Source organism: Erpetoichthys calabaricus, chromosome 6 (genome assembly GCF_900747795.2).
Source record: "Erpetoichthys calabaricus chromosome 6, fErpCal1.3, whole genome shotgun sequence".
In the NCBI taxonomy this organism is placed as follows: Eukaryota; Metazoa; Chordata; class Cladistia; order Polypteriformes; family Polypteridae; genus Erpetoichthys; species Erpetoichthys calabaricus.
The window spans coordinates 210,600,800-210,622,567 of record NC_041399.2 but is presented as its reverse complement, the minus strand read 5'-3'; the positions used below and the strand labels follow the sequence as shown (position 1 = coordinate 210,622,567).

At 43.8% G+C, this 21,768-nt stretch overlaps 1 protein-coding gene across 2 annotated transcripts in view; it reads left to right on the top strand.

Moving 5' to 3' along the window:
* Window positions 1–21,768, top strand: part of adcy8 (adenylate cyclase 8 (brain)) — a 345,854-nt gene that overhangs the window by 144,709 nt on the left and 179,377 nt on the right. For both annotated transcript variants that reach the window (XM_051928959.1, XM_051928960.1), the window contains exon 7: window positions 3,326–3,596. In XM_051928959.1, coding sequence (XP_051784919.1) covers window positions 3,326–3,596 — 271 coding nt within the window. The remainder of the gene's footprint in view (window positions 1–3,325; window positions 3,597–21,768) is intronic.

The following is a 21,768-nucleotide window of genomic DNA, read 5'->3' as shown; positions in this document are numbered from 1 at the left end:
GCATATATGCACTTTAAAATTTTTTTCAGCAATTGTATGCACTTCACTTCTCACTATGAAAGACCTGTGCACATGCGTGCGTGCACGCGTGTGTGTGTGTGGAGGCACATGCTCAACCGTGGCCATGGGAGTTAGCGTGAATTCTACAGAAGATGTAGAAGCTTATACAAGTGTGACTTGCACTTGGTGAGATATCTCATGCATGGACTTTTACATTTTTTCGGTGCTTCCCTGCACCTCACTTCTCATTCAACCCAAGCAGACAAACTCATCTGTGTGTTACATGCATGTTTTACGTTCACACAAGCTGCCGTACGTTTGCCTGAGACAGATTCCTGCCTGTCCCGCTCAGTTTGTGCCATAGCTGTGCCTGACTACACGTCCGTCTCAGACAAAATAAGGCCCACTTAGCTGACGCCTCTGCCAGTTCACCAATATAGTAAAACTGCTAGGGAGTCTTTGGGTTGTTTTGTGTCCCCACTAGAATGGGTACAGTATATATAAGGAGACACTTGGGAAGTCCTCTGATGCTTCATGACCTCTCAAGTCTGCTGATGAAGGGTATCTGGTGATGCCATCTCTGTGTGGTATCAAATCTGAATCCAGACTCTTTTCATGTGTTGCTCCTACCTGGTTGAATGAGCTGCCCACCACCTCCATTCGAACTGTTGACCCCCCTCGATGTGTATAAGAGGTGTTTGAATATTCTTTTGGTCTGTTAAGTGATATTAGGTAATCGCATTTATTATCAAGGAATTCTAATGAAGCTGTATTTTTATTCTGAGCTCCACACTTCTGATGGCCAATTTTGTAACCTTGTCCTGTTCCGTGAGTGATGTTTGCTCGATTGTGTTGTCGATTTTGTAAGTTAATTTGGATAAAAGCATCTGCTAAGCAAAAAAATGTAAATATTAGTAAAACAAACCTCCTCGTCTGAACCCATGCTGGCTGTTCATTAACACAACTAGTGTGCAAACTCCACTCAGTGTCCACAGTTTCCACCAGTTTCTACTATTGTGCCAAAATCACACCACTTCTGCATATCCGACAAGAACCTCCATCCATTTATTTCCTAACCCACTTTGACAACTTATGGTTGCACGGGTTGCAGTTTTTTGAATGGGCTTGTTGTGTTTAGTCATCACTAGGGAGGTGCGGATCACACCGGGCAATGTTGTGCAAGTTCACACCTCACAAGGATTCGTTCAAAATTCAGTTCATCATTTCAATTTTGAATTAGTTCATGTTCAGTTTATTTTGTATTTTTTAAGGAGTGAGAATGAATGACCCATGAGTTTACTTTTTCCAATTTTGCATGCCTTATATTAGGCTATGTGGAGGGCGACCAGGTCCCATGCCCGGCCGAGACGCCCTTTCTACTTATGTTCCGGGGGAGCAGCCATGGGCTCCTCAATACCTCCCCTGGGACGCTTGGTGGCAGCCTCCCTGGCTGACGATGGTGCCTCAGTTTCCTGCAGGGTTCCATGGGAGATGGAGTTCTCCACAACCCTGTGGGGATCTGGGGTGGCCGCCAGGGGGTGCTACATGGATCCCGGAGCCAGCTTGGACACCTCAACAGCCCCGCCCGGAAGTGCAATCAGTAACAGGTGATCAAGCACCTGGAGCACTTCCGGGTGGGTTATAAAAAAGACCGGCAATCACCACTCAGGGCCAGAATCGGGAGGAAGAGGTCGAGGTTGCCTGGGAGGAGTGGTGGTGCCAGAGGAAGGAAGGAAGGATTGAGTTGTGTTGGGTTAAGTGCTTGTGGGACTATGTATTGCCTGTGGGGTTCACGGGGAAGACGTGCCCCACAGGTGAAGTAAAATAAAAGTCCTGTGTTTTTACACATGCCTCAGTGTCAATCTGTGCTGGGTCGGGCACTATATAGCATCCACTTCACAGCTTTTATAGTGTTCTTGAATAAACTACAATAATTATGAAGACTTGTTTATTTAAATACACTTTATTGAGTTATACCCAGCAAATAAACACGTATAACCATATATGCTAATATCCTCCCGGTCAAAAAAGAAATTAAATAGACGCAAGTATACATATGAATTACCGTTCTATTTCCACCCGTGTGACACAAATGGTGACTGTGGAACCAGCGTGTATTTGAACTAACTTATCACGCTGCCAGTCAAAATTTGCGTCACATATTGCACATCCAATAGGGAAAAATATAAAGTGGACTCGTGAAGTACAACGTTTTCCTAAAAGCTAAAGTGGAGCTTCACCACACACTTGTGTCAGGTTAAGCACAAGCAGGCAGACAGCGTCTATTTGATTTTACATTATATCTTCTGAACACAAATAAATAGGGGTGGAGTGGTGGCTCTGAGGCTAAGGATCTGCGCTGGTATCCTGAAGGTTGCCGGTTCGAATCCCCGTCACTGCCAAAAGAGATCCTACTCTGCTGGGCCCTTGAGCAAGACCCTTAACCTGTAATTGCTCCAGGGGCGCTGTACAATGGCTGACCCTGCGCTCTGACCCCAAGGGGTATGCGAAAACTAACAAATTTCTAATACGAGAAATCGTATAAGACGAAATAAAGAACAAAAAAAAAAAAATAGCAAAAAAATTCATACGAAATTAATATTTGTAAAAATCCACTATTTGTGCTTATCCGAATATCGTATTTGGATTCAGCTCCACCCCTACATTGCAGGATAAGGCAAAATGTATTAATCTGGACCTAAACCAGATCCAGAATGTCACATAAAACTGAACCTGCTCATGTTCAAGTTCTTCATTTGCAAATATGTTACGTTAAGCTCACCGTTCTTAGAAAAATTAGATTGTTCAGTGGACGCGCCTCTTTTGAACTAGTTCATGCACAACACTGGCGCTGGGTGACATCATCTGAGGGCGTGACACCAAATTGACCGTTTATACAATTTCTGAATGGTTGAAATCACCAAGGGGAACACCCTTTCCCCTGACTATATGTAATGATCAAGTGTCTCTGGGCTGAAGTCACCAAGGGGGCCACTCGTTACAACAGTCGAGTGTCCATGCAACATTAATAATTAGAATTTTCATGCAGCATTAATGGGCCACGTGTCCAGTATATCAAGTATGACTAACTCTGCTCATGAAGTCACCCAGGGGCCAGTGGGGGTCATAATCCAACCTTGGCTACTGCACTGGGTGACACCAACCCTAGTGACACCACTGACGACGAAGAGACCTTTTGAAATGACAAAGATTTAACCCTGGTGCAACTGACTACCTTTTCTCACCAGTCCTATTTAACTTCAGGTAAACTTCCAGTACTGAAATAGTTCTCCCAGTTGCTATTTTTGTATTTTTTTATATTTAGGAGAATCCACATTTCCAAAGCTGCTCTGGACTGTTTAAATGGAGACTACGAAGTAGAGGAGGGCCACGGAAAAGAAAGAAATGAATTTCTGAGGAAGCACAATATTGAAACATACCTGATAAAGCAACCGGAGGACAGCCTGCTCACTCTGCCAGAAGACATCATGAAGGAGTCGATAAGCTCCACGGACAGAAGAAACAGCAGTACCACCTTCACGGAAGGATCTTGGAGCCCTGAGCTTCCTTTTGATAATATCGTGGGAAAACAGAATGTAAGTTCACTTTGTTTTTTTTTTTATTTTTATTTGCTTCAATTGGCCGTGCATGCTTGAATGAAACGAGTGAAGCACTAATACTTGGGATGTGAGAGATTTGCCATTTTAGTGTACGTGTGCTTTGGATGCAGCGCATATGGAGGATGTATAGATCTCCTTAAAGAGACTAGCGGAAATGAATTTCAGGGTAGAAGCAGATATACAGTATGAAATTCAGTGGGTGGATTGTTTAAAAATGATTCGACTTACATTTCTTGGGGACTGTCCAGATCTCGATGTCTACTTCCTTTCTAATTAAAAGATAAATTCGGTGCTTTTCTTGTCGAAGTTATTTCTTCACAATCATGGTATAGAGACGTCAATCGGTATCTGTGGGGGATTGGTTCCAGGCCTCCCCGTGGATACCAAAATCCATGAATGCTCAAGTCCCTTATATAGAATGACGTAGTCATGGCATATAACCTACACACAACCTTCCTTATACTTTAAATCATCTTCAGATTACCTATGATACCTAAGACATAGTAAATGCTCTACAGGGGATCCTCGGGTTATGACACAGTTCCGTTCCTACAACAGTGATGTAACCTGAATTTTGGTGTAAGTCGAAACACACCCTAGCCTAACTCACTTACTTATCCTAACACATTTGCATAATCATAATCTAGAACGTAAAAACACAACTAAGCCACAGAAAAAGGAAAAGGACATAAATATACTGTACTGTACACTATACTGTAGTAACAGAAAAAATGAGTGTAAAAAAAATTCCTTACGTTTATTCCTTCTGATCGCTTTACAATGTCTAATTTCACTTCCATCGTGATGGCTTTCCTCTTCTTCGAAGCACTACCATCTGAAGACTCTGACTTTCGTTTAGGAGCCATGATAAGGGCCAAAATGTCGGCAAACAAAGCAACACAAACAGAACACTTGTGCCGCGCACAACCAAACTAGTTCGCCAACTCCCTCACTCATACGCCGCGTTACTGCGTATTCTTCCTCTGCGCGCAACCAAACTAGTTCGCACACGTAGTCTGTAAGTATGATGCTAACGCCGTAAGCTGAACACTCACGTCTCAATTTTTTTACGTTTTTATGGGAGTGAACATTGTAAACTTGAAACGTCGTATGTCGAGACGTTGTAACCCGAGGACCCCCTGTATATAACAAATCGTTGCTATACCGTAATGTTTAGGGACCTTTTGCTGTTGTAGGTGCAGCATTAACATTTCCGCAATTTCAGCTTCTTTCTGCTTTGTCGGTTCATTCTTACCAACCTGACGGCCCACATCTGTAATCGACATGCCATTTGATTTGTATTTTCGTGTCGAGAGTTAGCACTTTACACTTCCTCTTAGCCTCTGAGGGATTCCTTTGACCACTTAATTGCTTTTTCAGATGCCGTTTTTTTTTTTTCCCCCCAGAAGCAAAGAGTTGCACACAACACAAGTAGCGGATGAACGAGACGTAAGACAAACAAAGAGTGGACCTGTGAAATGACGACAGGCTACGGCAGAATATGCCGACACATCACTTCATTCATGTTGGGCTTGTTGTGCTGCAAATTGTTGTGCTTTTTTGGAACTTTCTGGAATTTTTTTTTTTTATCAAATATTTTCGATCCATGGTTGGTTAAAGCTGTCGGAACCCGCAGATACCGAGGGCTGAATATATATTAGTTTGCTACATTGTTGGCTATATTTATGTATCTAGATTGCACAATACCATACATTGCATCAATGTTCATGTTGCTTACTACACGTCAATATTGCTGCTACTTTTTTGTCTTGTCTTTGCACAATGTCTTGCCTTGTTTGTGTTTTAATTTTAATTTTTTATTTTTTATTTGCACTTTATGTTGTTACACTGTGGACCCTGAGCTTCACAATTTCATCTATCTGTATACTTGTATATGGTTGAGATGACATTAAAGTTCGCTTTGACTTTGACTTTTATGATTTAGGCAGATGATGGAGGTTTTGCAGTCTTTTCCTGTTAGAGAAGCCATTTTGTGTATCGTTGTCAGGGTCACATGCTGCGTTTCTAGGGGTGTGGTCTTCGGGGTCATGACCTTGAATTATTCAGTATACAGCATAAAAGGTCAGCCTTTTGCTCTGAGCCTTATCCGATCTGCGGATAAAATCCTTATTTACATTTTGACTTCTCGTGTAATTACTTTTCATGTCTTGGTCTTGCCTCTTGTCTGGGTTTCACTCGCTTTGGTTTATTTTTATTTTCGTTTGTTTACTTTCAATTTACTCAAGAAATTAGTTATCTGTTTTCCTGCTGAGTCAGGACAAACATGAAACTAAGTTTTAAACAGAAGCATCTTGATATATACAAAATCCAGCGTCTGTCTGTCTGTATGTCTCTCCGCTGTTCACGAGAGAACTACTTAACGGATTCAGATCGGGTTTTTTTCTATAATTTGATTTTGCGACTTTTCTCATCATGCTAAGTATGATAGTTTGCTTGCAGGTGCGATTTATTTATGCTAATCCGAGATGAAGGCTGTAGGCCGAGTGCAGGGGGACGCGGGTGGGCCCTCCTCACTTACACGCCAGCCACCGTTTGAGTTGGTCTGCCTCTCACCATGTGTTGGAGCGTACCTTGCCTCCACTTAGCTAACGATACCTGTTTGATTATTGATTTTTAAAGTTTGTCCTGTTTCAATACTACGCGGGCGGAGCCATGGGGAACAGTTAGTATTTTATAAACGTAAAAAAAAATAACTAGCCCTGCCATGCAGTTAGTTTATAATGAAACCAATGGGTACCAGCGTCCCTTTGTAAAGAATAATCTTAAAAAGGTTTTTATTTAAGGAAACTAGGGAACTGTGGACGCTGAAGTCGATAACAACGAGAGACAAAAGCACCAATATAAAATAAAAAGCAATTTCTTTATTCTTTATTCTTGGTGAGTTAAAGAGACTGCTGCCCCCCCCACGCCTCCGAAGAGACTGGAAAGCAGCTCAGTGCCACTGGCTGGTCAGAACAGAAAGTCTGCTATTAAAAGAGAAAATTCCTCTCTTATATTACCTAGCTTATTCATTAGCCAAAGAGAAAAAAACATAACAATTCATTTTGAGGTCATACATGGATTGCTATAAGTTATGGTTACATCCTGATTTATAACATGCAGGAATGCACAGTTTCTTACCAAAATAAAGAGTTATCAGGGCACTCGCATTCCTAAAGATACACCCTTATCAGCTAACACATACAAGACCAGTTTAAAGCAGTTTCTTATAGTTCAGTACATTAGTTATAAAGAAATTACATTCTTATAGCTTTAATATCTTCATTAGATTTTGTCTGGTTAGATTAATAAATCCTTATTTATTAATCCATAAGAGACATGTTTCTTATAATTTTAAGCAAGGATTCAGAAACTATCACATTGATTTATAATATCACAGGGTGTTCTGTTAGTATCAAGAGGTCAGCATTTTCTCATGAAAGAATGCAAGTTAGTCCCTTAAACTGTGCAGAAGCTTAATTCTTTTTCTACCTAAATGAAGAACAAATTCATATAGAAGTAAAAATCATATAGCTCTCTGCAGCATGATTAATACAAAATACAGTCCTTGAGTTAAATGCTTATAATCATTATAGTTAATAATGTTTTTTCTTCCTCAGGGCTCTGCCCCCTGATCGCTTCGTTCGCCCACCCTGGGTTTGGTTTACCAGATGTACAATTTAAAGAGACTGTTATTTTCGTGGGAATTGTTTCATATGCATGATTTTCACTTTTACTTTAAAACTTTTGTAAAAACAATACTCGTCCTTTATTTCCGGCCCCGGGCGTGGTTACATCTCTTTCTCGCAGGACGTATAACGCTGCTCGCGTTGTAAAGAGGGTGCGGCTGAGCGCACGCTAAGTAGATGCCGTCGGATCATCTGCTGTCTTTCTGCTGCTGGCAAGTTGCCCGATCATTTCAAAGTCTGTACAAGCAGCTGTCCTTTTGCCACTTTGCGCCTCTGCCGCTTGCGTTGTGAGGAGCGGGGGTGGTGGTTTAGGGTGGCTGAACACATGCAAGGAGAAGTGGTCAGATCATCTGTTAGCTTTCTGCTGCTGGCGAGCTGCGTGTTTTGTTTGTCGCTTGTCATTGTTTTAAGAGCTGGGAGCAAGATGAAGTGTCTCTCGCGAGACTTTAAATTGTCTTCCCGAGAAGATCACGTCTCATCTCCCTAGTCTCCCTCCCCAAGATTTTTTTTTATAATAGACAGATGGGCCTTACTTGTTTCTAAAAGGGCGGAGTGGTGGCTCTGAGGCTAGGGATCTGCACTGGCAATCGGAAGGTTGCCGGTTTGAATCCCGTAAATGCCAAAAGGGACTCTGCTCTGTTGGGCCCTTAAGCAAGGCCCTTAACCTGCAATTGCTAAGCGCTTTGAGTAGTGAGAAAAGCGCTATATAAATGCAAAAAATTATTAAAAGTAAACTAAAAATAATACATTTTATCGGAGATTCTTGGTTTCATTTACTCAAGGTTAGGGTATATCTCTTGTTTGTCTGCTTGCAATCAACATTGTAGATGAAGTTACAACAACCCAATGCTGACCCTCCAACCCCACAAACCCTTTAGATTTCGGTGACATCTGTTCAGTTCTTGTCACTTGATTCATGTTACACACATTCTCTCTCAATTGGGTGGCAGCAGGCAATGTCTTTGTGAAATAACAAAATAAGCTTTACTATAGTGAAAGTGATCATAAATGTGCATTCTTCATTTATTATAATGTAGTTGTCTACAGAGCAGAGCCAGCAACTCACTTCTGGGCATCAACATTCAATAATGTCAATAACAGCACTTGATGATGACATTCCAAGGAGTTTTCACATCTCTAGGGCTGAACCGTGACCCCAGACGAAGATGAATAGGGTAGTTGGTGAAGCATACAGCCAGTCTCCATTTTAAAATGGCCTAATTTCACAACAGTGGTTTGCTTTTTGCTTTGTTACCTTCTTAAAACAACATGGGTTTGCTGTTTTGAAAATATGGGTGTGATCTCAAGATGCAAATCAACACTCGATAACATCTTTGGCATGAAAAAAAAGGACGTATCTGGTAAATTTTATGGCTTTTCTTTATAATGGGACCCCAGTATCCATAAACTTCATTACAAAACACAAGAGCATGCTAGTTATTTTTATTTTGCAGTTTATGAAATGCTAGCTTTGGTACCAATTTAAAGACAGTATGGAGAAAATACAAACAACAAAGATGAAGGTTTGGGTTAGTCCACATACATAAAAACAGTGAGTAATCATATAAGACTAAGTCAGAATACAGACTGATCAACAGAATGAATGCTTGGGTTTTTATAGGTGGATGACAGGAAGGGGAGGGATTTCAGGTAGAGATGAGGTCTGCAGGAGGGCGTGTTGAAGAAGTGGAAGTGGGCGGTGTCTTAATTGTTTTTTCCTTCTGGTGGTCCGTGGAAGAGGGAGAAAAGGCATTAATACCGTTCATCAACCCCTGCCTCTGCATTTTACTCCCTGTTAAGCCGTTAGACTGCCTCTCAAGCAGACGTGTGTGACATCGGGTAATAGTATAAATTAAAACTTTTTGGTATATCTTGCCCTACAAGTACCTTCAGTGCCTTTCCTCTTTATTCACACATATGTGAATGTCTCTTCACCGGTACTCCCTTTTCTCGAGTGTGTTCACGTAACGCCTGCTTCTCAGACTCTCTTATTTTCAAGGCACATTTCACCACCTCCTATCTAATATTATACTTTCTGTCACTGAAGGCGACTCTCAGCGTGCCTCCTACATCTTTACTGACAACTCTTCACCAGCGCTCCCTTTTTCAAGCAAATTACCGTTAAGTCCTGCTTATTTTTGAGGTGCCTTTCTCACCTCCTGTCCAGTTTTATACTTTCCATCGTTGATGGTGACTCTCAGCATGCCTCCTGTGCCTTTACTAACATCTCACCACCGGTACTCTGTTTTCTCGAGTGTGTTCCCGTAACACCTGCTTCTTAGACTCTGACATTATTTTCAAGGCACATTTCCCACCTGCTGCCCGGTTTTATACTTTCTATCATTGAAAGCGACTCTCAGCATGCCTCCAACGTCTTTACTGACAACTCTTCACCAGCAATCCCTTTCTCAAGTGCATTCCCTTATTTTTGAGGTGCCTTTCTCGCTGCTATCCAGTTCTTTTCCTTTGCTATCATTGAAGGCGACTCTCAGCGTGCCTCCTACTCCTTTACTGACATCTCTTCAGCAATGCTCCGTCTCTCCATCGCATTCCCATAAGGCCTAATTATTTTCAAGGCACCTTTCTCACCTCCTATCCAGTTCTTTTCCTTTCTATCATTGAAGGCGGCTCTCAGCGTGCCTCCTACGCCTTTACTGACATCTCTTCACTGATGTTTTGTCTCTCCATCGCATTCCCATAAGGCCTAATTATTTTCAAGCGCCTTTCTCACCTCCTGTCCAGTTTTATCCTTTCTATCATTGAAGGCGACTCTCAGTGTACCTGCTACATCTTTACTGACAACACTTCACCAGCAATCCCTTTCTCGAGTGCATTCCCTTATTTTTGAGGTGCCTTTCTCGCTCCTATCCAGTTCTTTTCCTTTCTATCATTGAAGGCGACTCTCAGCGTGCCTCCTACTCCTTTACTGACATCTCTTCAGCAATGCTCCGTCTCTCCATCGCATTCCCATAAGGCCTAATTATTTTCAAGGCACCTTTCTCACCTCCTATCCAGTTCTTTTGCTTTCTATTATTGAAGGCGGCTCTCAGCGTGCCTCCTACGCCTTTACTGACATCTCTTCACTGATGTTTTGTCTCTCCATCGCATTCCCATAAGGCCTAATTATTTTCAAGCGCCTTTCTCACCTCCTGTCCAGTTTTATCCTTTCTATCATTGAAGGCGACTCTCAGTGTACCTGCTACATCTTTACTGACAACACTTCACCAGCAATCCCTTTCTCGAGCGCATTCCCTTATTTTTGAGGTGCCTTTCTCACCTCCTGTCCAGTTTTATCCTTTCTACCATTGAAGGGGACTCTCAATGTGCCTTCTAAGTCTTTACTGATAACTGTTCACCGGCACTCCCTTTCTCAAGCACATTCCCGTACATCTTGCTTATTTTTGAGGTGCCTTTCTCACCGCCTGTCCAGTTTTATACTTTGACGGTGACTCTCAGTAGGCCTCCTATGCCTTTACTAATGTCTCTTCACCGGCGTTCCCTTTCTGCAGCACATTCCCATAAGGCCTGCTTATTTTCAGGGCACCTTTGTCACCTCAGTACCGGTTTTGTACTTTGCGTGCGTCTTTACCCCTCCTCGTGAGTCTCAGTCTTACACTTTCTCTTTCAATTGTGTCACCAAAGCCAAGTTGGCCAATCACATCAAAGCCAGACTGACCAATCAGAGTGCTCAATAGGGACTGGACACACAAATCTTTGTGTTTTATTATATAGTAGATGCTTTTCTTCAGTGCAATTTCCTGTGGTACACTAACAAATACCATGATTATGAAGAAATAATTGATTTGAAAAATACAAACTTATCCTTCGATGGCGTGCACACTTTGCTGCACACTGGTCCCTGTACGCACACACACGCACACACATGCTCTGCTGTATTACTTCAACACAATTTTATGCTATTTTTGCACCAAGCTGCCATTTTTAAGACACATTAAATGACGGACTGCGGCATCCAGAAATGAGACATTAATCCTCTTTAATTACACGAATTGCTTCTGACCTTTTGTCAGACTAAGCTGTTCTATGGATTTGCATCTGGGAGCTCATCTTGTGACTTTTGCCCGAGACTGATTGGAAATGCAGCATTTCTTTATTCCGAAGGGTCCGGTGGGTTATTTACGCCATTGCCTCCGGGTCTACATTTTCAGTAACACGCTCAGTGCTGTGTTTGTTATTCTGCAAGGGTGTTTATTTTTAACGAGATTGAAGAAAAGAAGTATCACCCACAGCCATACCATATGCACTTCAGAAGAGGTCATCCGCCTGACGCTAAGCATGTTTGGGTGGGAGAGTAACAGTTTGGGTTACTGTTAGAAGGGGTGCTGGTAAGGCCAGCAGGGGGTGCTCACCCTGTGGTCTGTGTGTGGATCCCAATGCTGCAGTGCAGTGACGGGGACACTGTGTTGTAAAAATGGATGAGACGTAAAACTGAGGTGCTGACTCTATGTGGTCATAAAAGGTCCGTGGGCATCCTGTGTAGAGAGCCAGAGTATCCCGATGTCCTGGCTAAATTGCCCACCACAGTCTGGTCATTCTGGCCCCCTAATCATCCCCTGTCTCTAACTGGCTTTCTCTCACCATTTCACCACCTATCAGCTAATGTATGGTGAGCATTCTGTCACCAAAATGGCTGTTGTCACATCATCCAGGTGGACGCCTTACATTTGTGGTAGATGAAGTGGCTCCCAACTCACTGAAGTGCTTTGAGTAGTGAAACAAATGCTTTGTAAATGTAAAGAATTATTATTATTATTAATCCAATTCAGGCACATCCACGTAAATGCCCAAACCCAGGGTCTCCCAGCAGAACTTTGTCCCACCTCTTAGATGTTACGACTTATTTTCACTCATAATATTTTATGGAATTACTGTTATAATTGTTTTTGCTCTCCCTGAGGTTTTGAATGGCGGATTCATTAATATCAGTGGTGGTTTATGCTCAGCCATCTGTTACACCACTTTAATTCTCCACCGATGCCACCATTAGTTGTTTTGTAACCCTGGTTACAACTGGGTGGCACTCGCACGTGACATCACTTACACCGTTCTGTCCTCTTAATGTCCGAGATTGTGGATCTCCTAAAGGCTTAGTGCGGTAAAATGAGTCCAGGGGGAAGTTTTAATAGATTCATTTATTTATTGGCTTTAATTAATTGTATACACGACCCATGGTGAGGAACGTGCATGGGAATTTGTACACTAGTTATACAAAGCGATTACCGCACAGTTGTGATTCCTGCATTGCCTGGAGCTGGCATAAGCTCCTTAACAGTCGTAATTGTAATGTCCAGGGCAATGAGGACACATAGCAACATCCCAAATGTGCTGGCCCATGCTCACCACATTCATTTGGACCAAATGATAAAATGATAGTGATGAACTCCTCCACATCTGTCTTTCATATCTATTGATCATCCATAGCTACACTAACACAGCCACACATCAACCCTCATTACACCTTATCTCAGGTGTGCTATGGGCCAGAGCTGGACCACAACTGGACCTTCTGAAGCACAACTGGGCCATAGCACAGCTATAGCTCAACCATAATATGGCCATATATGAAGCAGGATTTGGGCCGGAGCACAGACACAACCCCAAAAACTACACAAGAGAACCGAGGCTGTGTGGTCTCAGTAAATATCAAGTGAATGTATTTTTTTTGTTTGTCAAAAGTTTAAAGATTTAATAAAAAGTCTCTGTGTTAATATTTTTGGGATCATCCTTGCTTAAAAACATTTAATCCCAAGAGCCTAACCTTTCTACACAGTTCTATAGACATGGACGTTAAAGTTAAAGTGCCCTTGCCGACTACACCATTCACAGACACGTGTGGTTAGTTACAGCTGCGTTGTTGTAGACCCAAAATGGAAATGACACACACACACACACACACACACACTTTATTTTATGGTTTATTGGATTTTAGCCACAGTAGGCCCAGAACACAAATGCCACCAAAACCCCTAAATGCTTCTGGTTACTGTTAGGCCTTATTTGTCCCAAAACGGCAATGCCAGATATACTGGACTTGTGGTTAACTGCATTTGGGAAGAGTCTGCTCCAGAATCTAAATGACATGCAGCCCTTAAGGGTTAAATACAGCCAGACCACTTCTGGCCCATAATGAATATGGCAAAAATAAATTATATTTTCTTGATTGCATATGGGATACATTTGAACCAGTATGCAAATGGCATGAATGCTCCAAAATGTGGCTGGCTGGTGAGAGTTGGGCTATAATTGGTCCATGACCGTAATGCCCCCTCCTTTAACCGCCACCTTATCGTGTTGGAGGGGTTTGCGTGTCCCAATGATCCTAGGAGCTCTGTTGTCCGGGGCTTTAAGCCCCTGGTAGGGCCACCCAAGGCAAACTGGTCCTAGGTGAGGAATGAGACAAAGAGCGGCTAAACAAACCTCCTATGATGAAAAACAAATTTGGATGGCGTTTTCCCTCGCCCGGACGCGGGTCACCGGGGCCCCACTCTGGAGCCAGGCCTGGAGGTGGGGCTCGATGGTGAGCACCTGGTGGCCGGGCCTGCACCCATGGGACTCGGCCGGGCACAGCCCGAAGAGGCAACGTGGGTCCCCTTTCCCATGGGCTCACCACCTATGGGAGGGGCCAAGGAGGTCGGGTGCAGTGTGAGTTGGGTGGTGGCCGAAGGCGGGGACCTTGGCAGTCTGATCCTCGGCTACAGAAGCTGGCTCTTGGGACGTGGAATGTCACTTCTCTGAAGGGGAAGGAGCCTGAGCTAGTGCGCGAAGTTGAGAGGTTCCGGCTAGATATAGTCGGACTCACCTCGACGCACAGCTTGGACTCTGGAACCAATCTCCTTGAGAGGGGCTGGACTCTCTACCACTCTGGAGTTGCCCCCGGTGAGAGGCGCCGAGCGGGTGTGGGTATACTTATTGCCCCCCGACTTGGAGCCTGTACATTGGGGTTTACCCCGGTGGACGAGAGGATAGCTTCCCTTCACCTTCGGGTGGGGGGACGGGTCCTAACTGTTGTTTGTGCGTATGCACCGAACAGCAGTTCAGAGTACCCACCCTTTTTGGAGTCCCTGGACGGGGTGCTAGAGGGCATACCTTCTGGGGACTCCCTCGTTCTGCTGGGAGACTTCAATGCTCACGTGGGCAATGACAGTGAGACCTGGAAGGGGAGTGATTGGGAGGAATAGCCCCCCCGATCTGAACCCGAGCGGTGTTTTGTTATTGGACTTCTGTGCTCGTCACGGATTGTCCATAACGAACACCATGTTCAAGCATAGGGGTGTTCATATGTGCACTTGGCACCAGGACACCCTAGGCCTCAGTTCGATGATCGACTTTGTGGTCGTGTCGTCGGACTTGCGGCCACATGTCTTGGACACTCGGGTGAAGAGAGGGGCGGAGCTGTCAACTGATCACCACCTGGTGGTGAGTTGGCTTCGATGGTGGGGGAGGATGACGGTCAGGCGTGGTAGGCCCAAACGTGTTGTGAGGGTCTGCTGGGAACGTCTGGCAGAGCCCCCTGTCAGAAGTAGCTTCAACTCCCACCTCCGGCAGAACTTTGACCACGTCCCAAGGGAGGTGGGGGAGATTGAGTCCGAATGGGCCATGTTCCGTGCCTCTATTGTTGAGGCAGCTGACCGGAGCTGTGGCCGTAAGGTGGTCAGTGCCTGTCGTGGCGGCAATCCCCGAACCCGTTGGTGGACACCGGCGGTGAAGGATGCCGTCAAGCTGAAGAAGGAGTCCTACAGGACCCTTTTGTCCTGTGGGACCCTGGAGGCAGCTGATAGGTACCGGCAGGCCAAGCGGAATGCGGCTTTGGTGGTTGCTGAGGCAAAAACTCGGGCGTGGGAGGAGTTTGGGGAGGCCATGGAGAACGACTTTCGGACGGCTTCGAGGAGATTCTGGTCCACCATCCGGCGTCTCAGGAAGGGGAAGCAGTGCAGTGTCAACACTGTATATGGTGGGGATGGTGCGCTGCTGACCTTGACTCGGGACGCTGTGGGTCGGTGGGGGGAGTACTTCGAAGACCTCCTCAATCCCATTAACATGCCTTCCAATGAGGAAGCAGAGCCAGGGGACTCAGAGGTGGGCTCCCCCATCTCTGGGACTGAGGTCACCGAGGTGGTCAAAAAACTCCTTGGTGGCAGGGCCCCGGGGGTGGATGAGATACGCCCGGAGTTCCTCAAGGCTCTGGATGTTGTAGGACTGTCTTGGTTGACACACCTCTGCAACATCGCATGGACATCAGGGACAGTGCCTCTGGATTGGCAGACCGGGGTGGTGGTCCCCCTCTTTAAGAAGGGGGATCGGAGGGTGTGTTCCAACTACAGAGGGATCACACTCCTCAGCCTCCCTGGAAAAGTCTATTCAGGGGTCCTGGAGAGGAGAGTCCGTCGGATAGTCGACCCTCGGATTCAGGAGGAACAGTGTGGTTTTCGTCCTGGTCGCGGAACAGTGGACCAGCTCTACATCCTTAGCAGGGTCCTGGAGGGTGCATGGGAGTTTGCCCAACCAGTCTACATGTGTTTTGTGGACTTGGAAAAGGCATTCAACCGTGTCCCTTGGGGAATCCTGTGGGGAGTACTCCGAGAGTATGGGGTACCGGCCCCCCTATTAAGGGCTGTTCGGTCCCTGTACGATCGGTGCCAGAGCTTGGTCCGCATTGCCGGCAGTAAGTCGAACCCGTTTCCAGTGAGAGTTGGACTCCGGCAGGGCTGCCCTTTGTCACCGATTCTGTTCATAACTTTTATGGACAGAATTTCTAGGCGCAGCCAGGGCATTGAGGGGGTCCGGTTTGGTGGGCTCAGGATTGGGTCACTGCTTTTTGCAGATGATGTTGTCCTGTTTGCTTCATCAGGCCGTGATCTTCAGCTCTCTCTGGATCGGTTTGCAGCCGAGTGTGAAGCGGCTGGGATGAGAATCAGCACCTCCAAATCCGAGACCATGGTCCTCAGCCAGAAAAGGGTGGAGTGCCCTCTCAGGGTTGGTAGCGAGATCCTGCCTCAAGTGGATGAGTTCAAGTATCTCGGGGTCTTGTTCACGAGTGAGGGAAGAATGGAGCGTGAGATCAACAGGCGGATCGGTGCAGCATCCGCAGTAATGCGGGCGCTGCATCGGTCTGTCGTGGTGAAAAAGGAGCTGAGCCGCAAGGCAAAGCTCTCAATTTACCAGTCGATCCATGTTCCTACCCTCACCTATGGTCATGAGCTATGGGTAGTGACCGAAAGAACGAGATCGCGAATACAAGTGGCTGAAATGAGTTTCCTCCGCAGGGTGTCTGGGCTCTCCCTTAAAGATAGGGTGAGAAGCTCAGTCATCCAGGAGGGGCTCAGAGTAGAGCCGCTGCTCCTCCACATCGAGAAGAGGCAAATGAGGTGGCTCGGGCATCTGATCAGGATGCCTCCTGGACGCATCCCTGGTGAGGAGGAGGCTCCGGGGAAGACCCAGGAGATGCTGGAGGGACTATGTCTCTCGACTGGCCTGGGAATGCCTTGGGATTCTCACGGAAGAGCTAGAAGAAGTGGCCAGGAAGAGGGAAGTCTGGGCATCTCTGCTCAAGCTGCTGCCCCCGCGACCCGACCTCGGATAAGCGGGAGACAATGGATGGATGGATGGATGGATGGATGGATGGATGGATGGATGGATGGATGGATGGACTGTAATGCCAGACATACTTTACATGCGTATGATTGCATCTGGATCGTTTTTGGCCCAGAATTTCTATATGGTGAAAATCATTAATTGTGGCTGGTCACATCTGGGCCACAATCCATTTGCCATTGCTGTAACTGAGCCTTAAGTGCTTAACTCTTTTAGGGATTTTTTTTTCTTTTGTCCCAGGGCAGAATGTTTTTCCAAATAACTCAGTTTTCTAAAAAGCAATGGTTTCACACATAAATCTTTTCTTAAAAGCAATGGTTTCACACATAAATGAACATAAAATACTCACTTATGACAAATGTCACTCCGTTTTCTGTTCCATGAGCCCCTACAGTGTGTAAATTCCCATACTTATTACCAGAGGTGGGTAGAGTAGCCAAAAATTGTACTCAAGTAAGAGTAGCATTACTTAAAATAATATTACTCAAGCAGAAGTAAAAAGTAGTCATCCAAAAAATAAGTAACAGTAAAAAAGCATTTGGTGAAAAGACTACTCAAGTACTGAGTAACTGTTAAAGGGCCAGTTGCGGATAGTTGACACAGACTGCTCAGCCAATCAGAGCGCAGCAGGCCTGCCATGCCTCAGAGACCAGAGTTCGATTCCCCGCTGGGGAGAAAGTGTTATTTTTTTTTTTCTTTTTTACCTCAAACGTACATAAAATTTATAAATTGGTATGCACTGTCAGTTAATGAGGTCGTTATATTTTTATGTGGGATGCTCCTTTTAAAATATTTTTTAACAATTGAGACTGCAATTAACATGAACAAGTGTCCTTATAACTGTTATTTTTAAGATCCATAAGACACAGACAGACAGAGCACTGCGTATTAGAGAGACAGACAGACAGACAGAGAAGTCACTAGATATAAAAATAAACAGGGAAGGCACTGTATAATAAATATATTAAAAAACAGCTAAGGGGATAGATATATAGATACAGTAGATAGGAAGGAAAGGCACTATATGATAGGCAGACAGGGAAGCTGCTATGTAATAATAAAATTACTGTTATTACTATATAGATAGACAGGAAGTTCACTGTATAAAAGAAAGACAGAGAAAGCACTACTAAATGAAAAATGGTACAGCCTTTTTATTAATCAACAGATACTTTAGGAAGGCAAGCAGATAGTGAGAGTACATGTAGATATGAAAAGCACTAGACAGACAGATATAGATATGGAAGGCACTGTATAACAGATACAAAACTGTCAGAAAAAAACAGGGTATACAGTACATAATATACAGGCAGAGAAGCCACTACATAGGTAGATAAATAGACAGACATGAAAGGCATTATATAAGACAGATAGATAGGAAATGCACTATATACTAGGCAGAAAGGGAAACCAAAAAGTAATAATACTATTATTACTACATAGTGAATTTCCCATTGGGATTAATAAAGTATCTATCTATCTATCTATCTATCTAGACAGATAGACAGTGAATTCACTGTATAATAGGCAGACAGCGAAGGCGCTATATAAGAAAACAGACAGATAACACACTAGACAGATAGATCTCAGCATTAGCAATATATTAGTTTTATTATATATATATATATATATATATATATATATATATATATATATATATATAGTATATGTGTGTGTACGTGTGTGTATCTGTGTATCAACGTAAATGTTGAGATTTATGTCAATAAAACAAATGAAAAATGATTCAATCTGTTTATTATTCAACATGCTGCAGAAAAGCAAGAAGGCTGTTAGAGTACATATAGATCTGAAAGGCACTTGATAGACAGATAAATAGGAAAGTCACTGTATAATAGATGTGGGATACTCTTTTTAAAAAAATTAAAAACTGAGACTGCAATTAACAAGAACAAGTGTCCTTATAACTGTTCTTATTTTTAGGTTCTGTAAGACATGCACTGTCAGACAGATCACTGAATAATGCACAGACAGAGAAGTTACTCGATAGATATACTGGGAAGGCACTGTATAATAGAAGATATAAAACTGTCAGGAGAAAAAAAGAACAGCTGAAGGGATAGATAGATAGATAGATAGATAGATAGATAGATAGATAGATAGATAGATAGATAGATAGATAGATAGATAGATAGATAGATAGATAGATAGATAGATAGATAGATAGATAGATACCGTGTTTCTCCAAAAATAAGACAGGGTTTTATATTAATTTTTCCTCCAAAAGATGCGCTGGGGCTGTGGGGCGGGACCACCTAGGGGGGCGTGAAGTAACAAAAACGGGGGCATGAAGATGTGAAAAAAAGAAATCAAGAATCAAAAATATGAAAAATGCATCTATTGAAACCAAAACAAATTAACTTAAACTTAAATGTCGATAAAAGTTACGTAGGTCTAATAAAATATGCATCTATGATATATCATTAATTAAAAAAGAACAAATTGGTATTAGTGGGCTCCTTTCAAAAAAACTTTAAGGGGGCATGATTAGAACTGTTATGAAAACTTGGGTCGCAAATACTTAAAGGTTGAGAAACGCTGCGCTAGGGCTTATTTTCAGGGGCTGTCTTGTTCTTCCCTGAACAAAAATCTACATTTCTCTCTATTATAAAAAAAAATCTTGAAAGGAGACGATACGTGATTTTCTTGGAGACACTTTAGCGACCCGCAAGACAAGGCAGTGAGACAAAAGGGCAGCTGCTCCACATGCTTTTAAATGATCGACACGCAGAGCAACAAGCAGTAAGACAGCGTCTGATCCGACCGCGTCTATTTAGCGAGTGTTCAGTTCCCCCCGTCCCCCCTTCACAACACTAGGGGGTGGGCGAGTGAAGCGATCCGGGGTCAGGGGCCATGCATGTTTGGAATATAGCGTATATAGTGGAAAATAAGTAACGATTCAAGTGTTGCCCAATGTAGCGGAGTAAGAGTAGCGTTTCTTCTTCACAAATGTACTCAAGTAAAAGTAAAAAGTATGGTGCATTAAAACTACTCTTAGAAGTACAATTTTTTTTTAAAACTTACACAAGTAAATGTAACGGAGTAAATGTAACTCGTTACTACCCACCTCTGCTTATTACATACCTGTTTTTCTCATCGCTCATAAGCTGAAAGGCACTTTCTGGAAAAAAACAAACAGCTTAAAGTGGTTGAGTGGATGGTAATCCGCAGTGTCTGCCAACACACCATGTCATTCGATGATGTCCAGTAGCTACGGATCTATGTCCGTGCAGTCTACCCACGGCGAACATTACCGTAGGCACATTAGCTACACAAACATGTTCAGTACTAAAATCAGCTGGGTGCCAGTCAGCTGATGCAGTTACCTGTCTTTCATTTTCGATTTCAAGATTGTTTGCATCAAAATCAGAGTTCGATAAGTCAGAGTCCAATTCTGATCTGCGATGATAAAAGGGAAGGTGTCCAATCTAATATTGTGTGCTTGAGAATTCACTGGAAAGATCATACGTCCGTTCAAATTAATTCTGAGACAATCAATCTTTTGAAATTCTGTTAGTGCTGTTAGGACTGCAGGCACAGTATTTTGTGGGTCTGATATATACAATACCATATCATCTGCATATAGTGAAATGTTCTGCTCAAGTCCTTCTCTGATAATCCCCTTCATCTTGTAAGCATTTCTAAAGTGAGCTGCCAGTGGCTCAATGGTGATTGCAAAAAGCAAAGGGCATCCCTGTCTAGTACCGCATTCTAGTTTAAAGTAGTCTGAAATCTTCTTCTTCTTCTTTCGGCCGCTCCCATTAGAAGTATACCCAGCATCTCTCCTCTGCACATGTCCAAACCAACACAATCTCGCCTCTCTGACTTTGTCTCCCAACGGTCCAACTTGAGCTGACCCTCTAATGTCCTCATTTCTAATCCTGTCCATCGTCGTCACACCCAATGCAAGTCTTAGCATCTTTAACTCTGCCACCTCCAGCTCTGTCTCCTCCTTTCTGGTCAGTGCCACCGTCTCCAGCCCATATAACATAGCTGGTCTCACTACCGTCCTGTAGACCTTCCCTTTCACTCTTGCTGATATCCGTCTGTCACAAATTACTCCTGACACTCTTCTCTACTCATTCCACCCTGCCTGCACTGTTTTTTTCAACTCTCTTTAATGGTGTTAATACAAACTGAGGCAGGCGGCACGGTGGCGCAATGGGTAGCGCTGCTGCCTTGCAGTTAGGAGACCCGGGTTCGATTTCCAGGTCCTCCCTACGTGGGTTTCCTCTGGGTACTCCGTTTTCCTCTCACAGTCCAAAGACATGCAGGTTAGGTGCATTTGCGATTCTAAATTGTCCCTAGTGCGTGCATGGTGTGTGTGTGCGCGCCCTGCGGTGGGCTGCCCTGGGTTTGTTTCCTGCCTTGCACCCTGTGTTGGCTGAGATTGGCTCCAGCAGGCCCCCATAACCCTGTGTTAGGATAAATGGAAGGATGGATGGACAAACTGAGGCTTCTGGACTTGTATACATTAGTTGGCTCCATGCACATACTGTATGTTCAGGCCAAACCCAAATTTCTTCAATGTAGTAAAGAGGCAGCTCCATTTGACCATATCAAATGCTTTTTCTGCATCTAACGATGATAATATCTCTGGGGTATTTGACTTTGTGGATGAATATATTACATTAAACAGAAGCTAAGTGTCTGCCTTTAATAAATCCAGTTTGGTCTTGTGATAGTACCGAAGGAAGCACTTTCTCAATCCTTCTAGCTAGGACTTTGGAGAGTATCTTAACATCATTATTCAGAAGTGAGATTGGTCTGTGTGATGCACATTGTAATAAGTCCTTATTTTGCTGAGGAAAGACGGTAATTAATGCTTG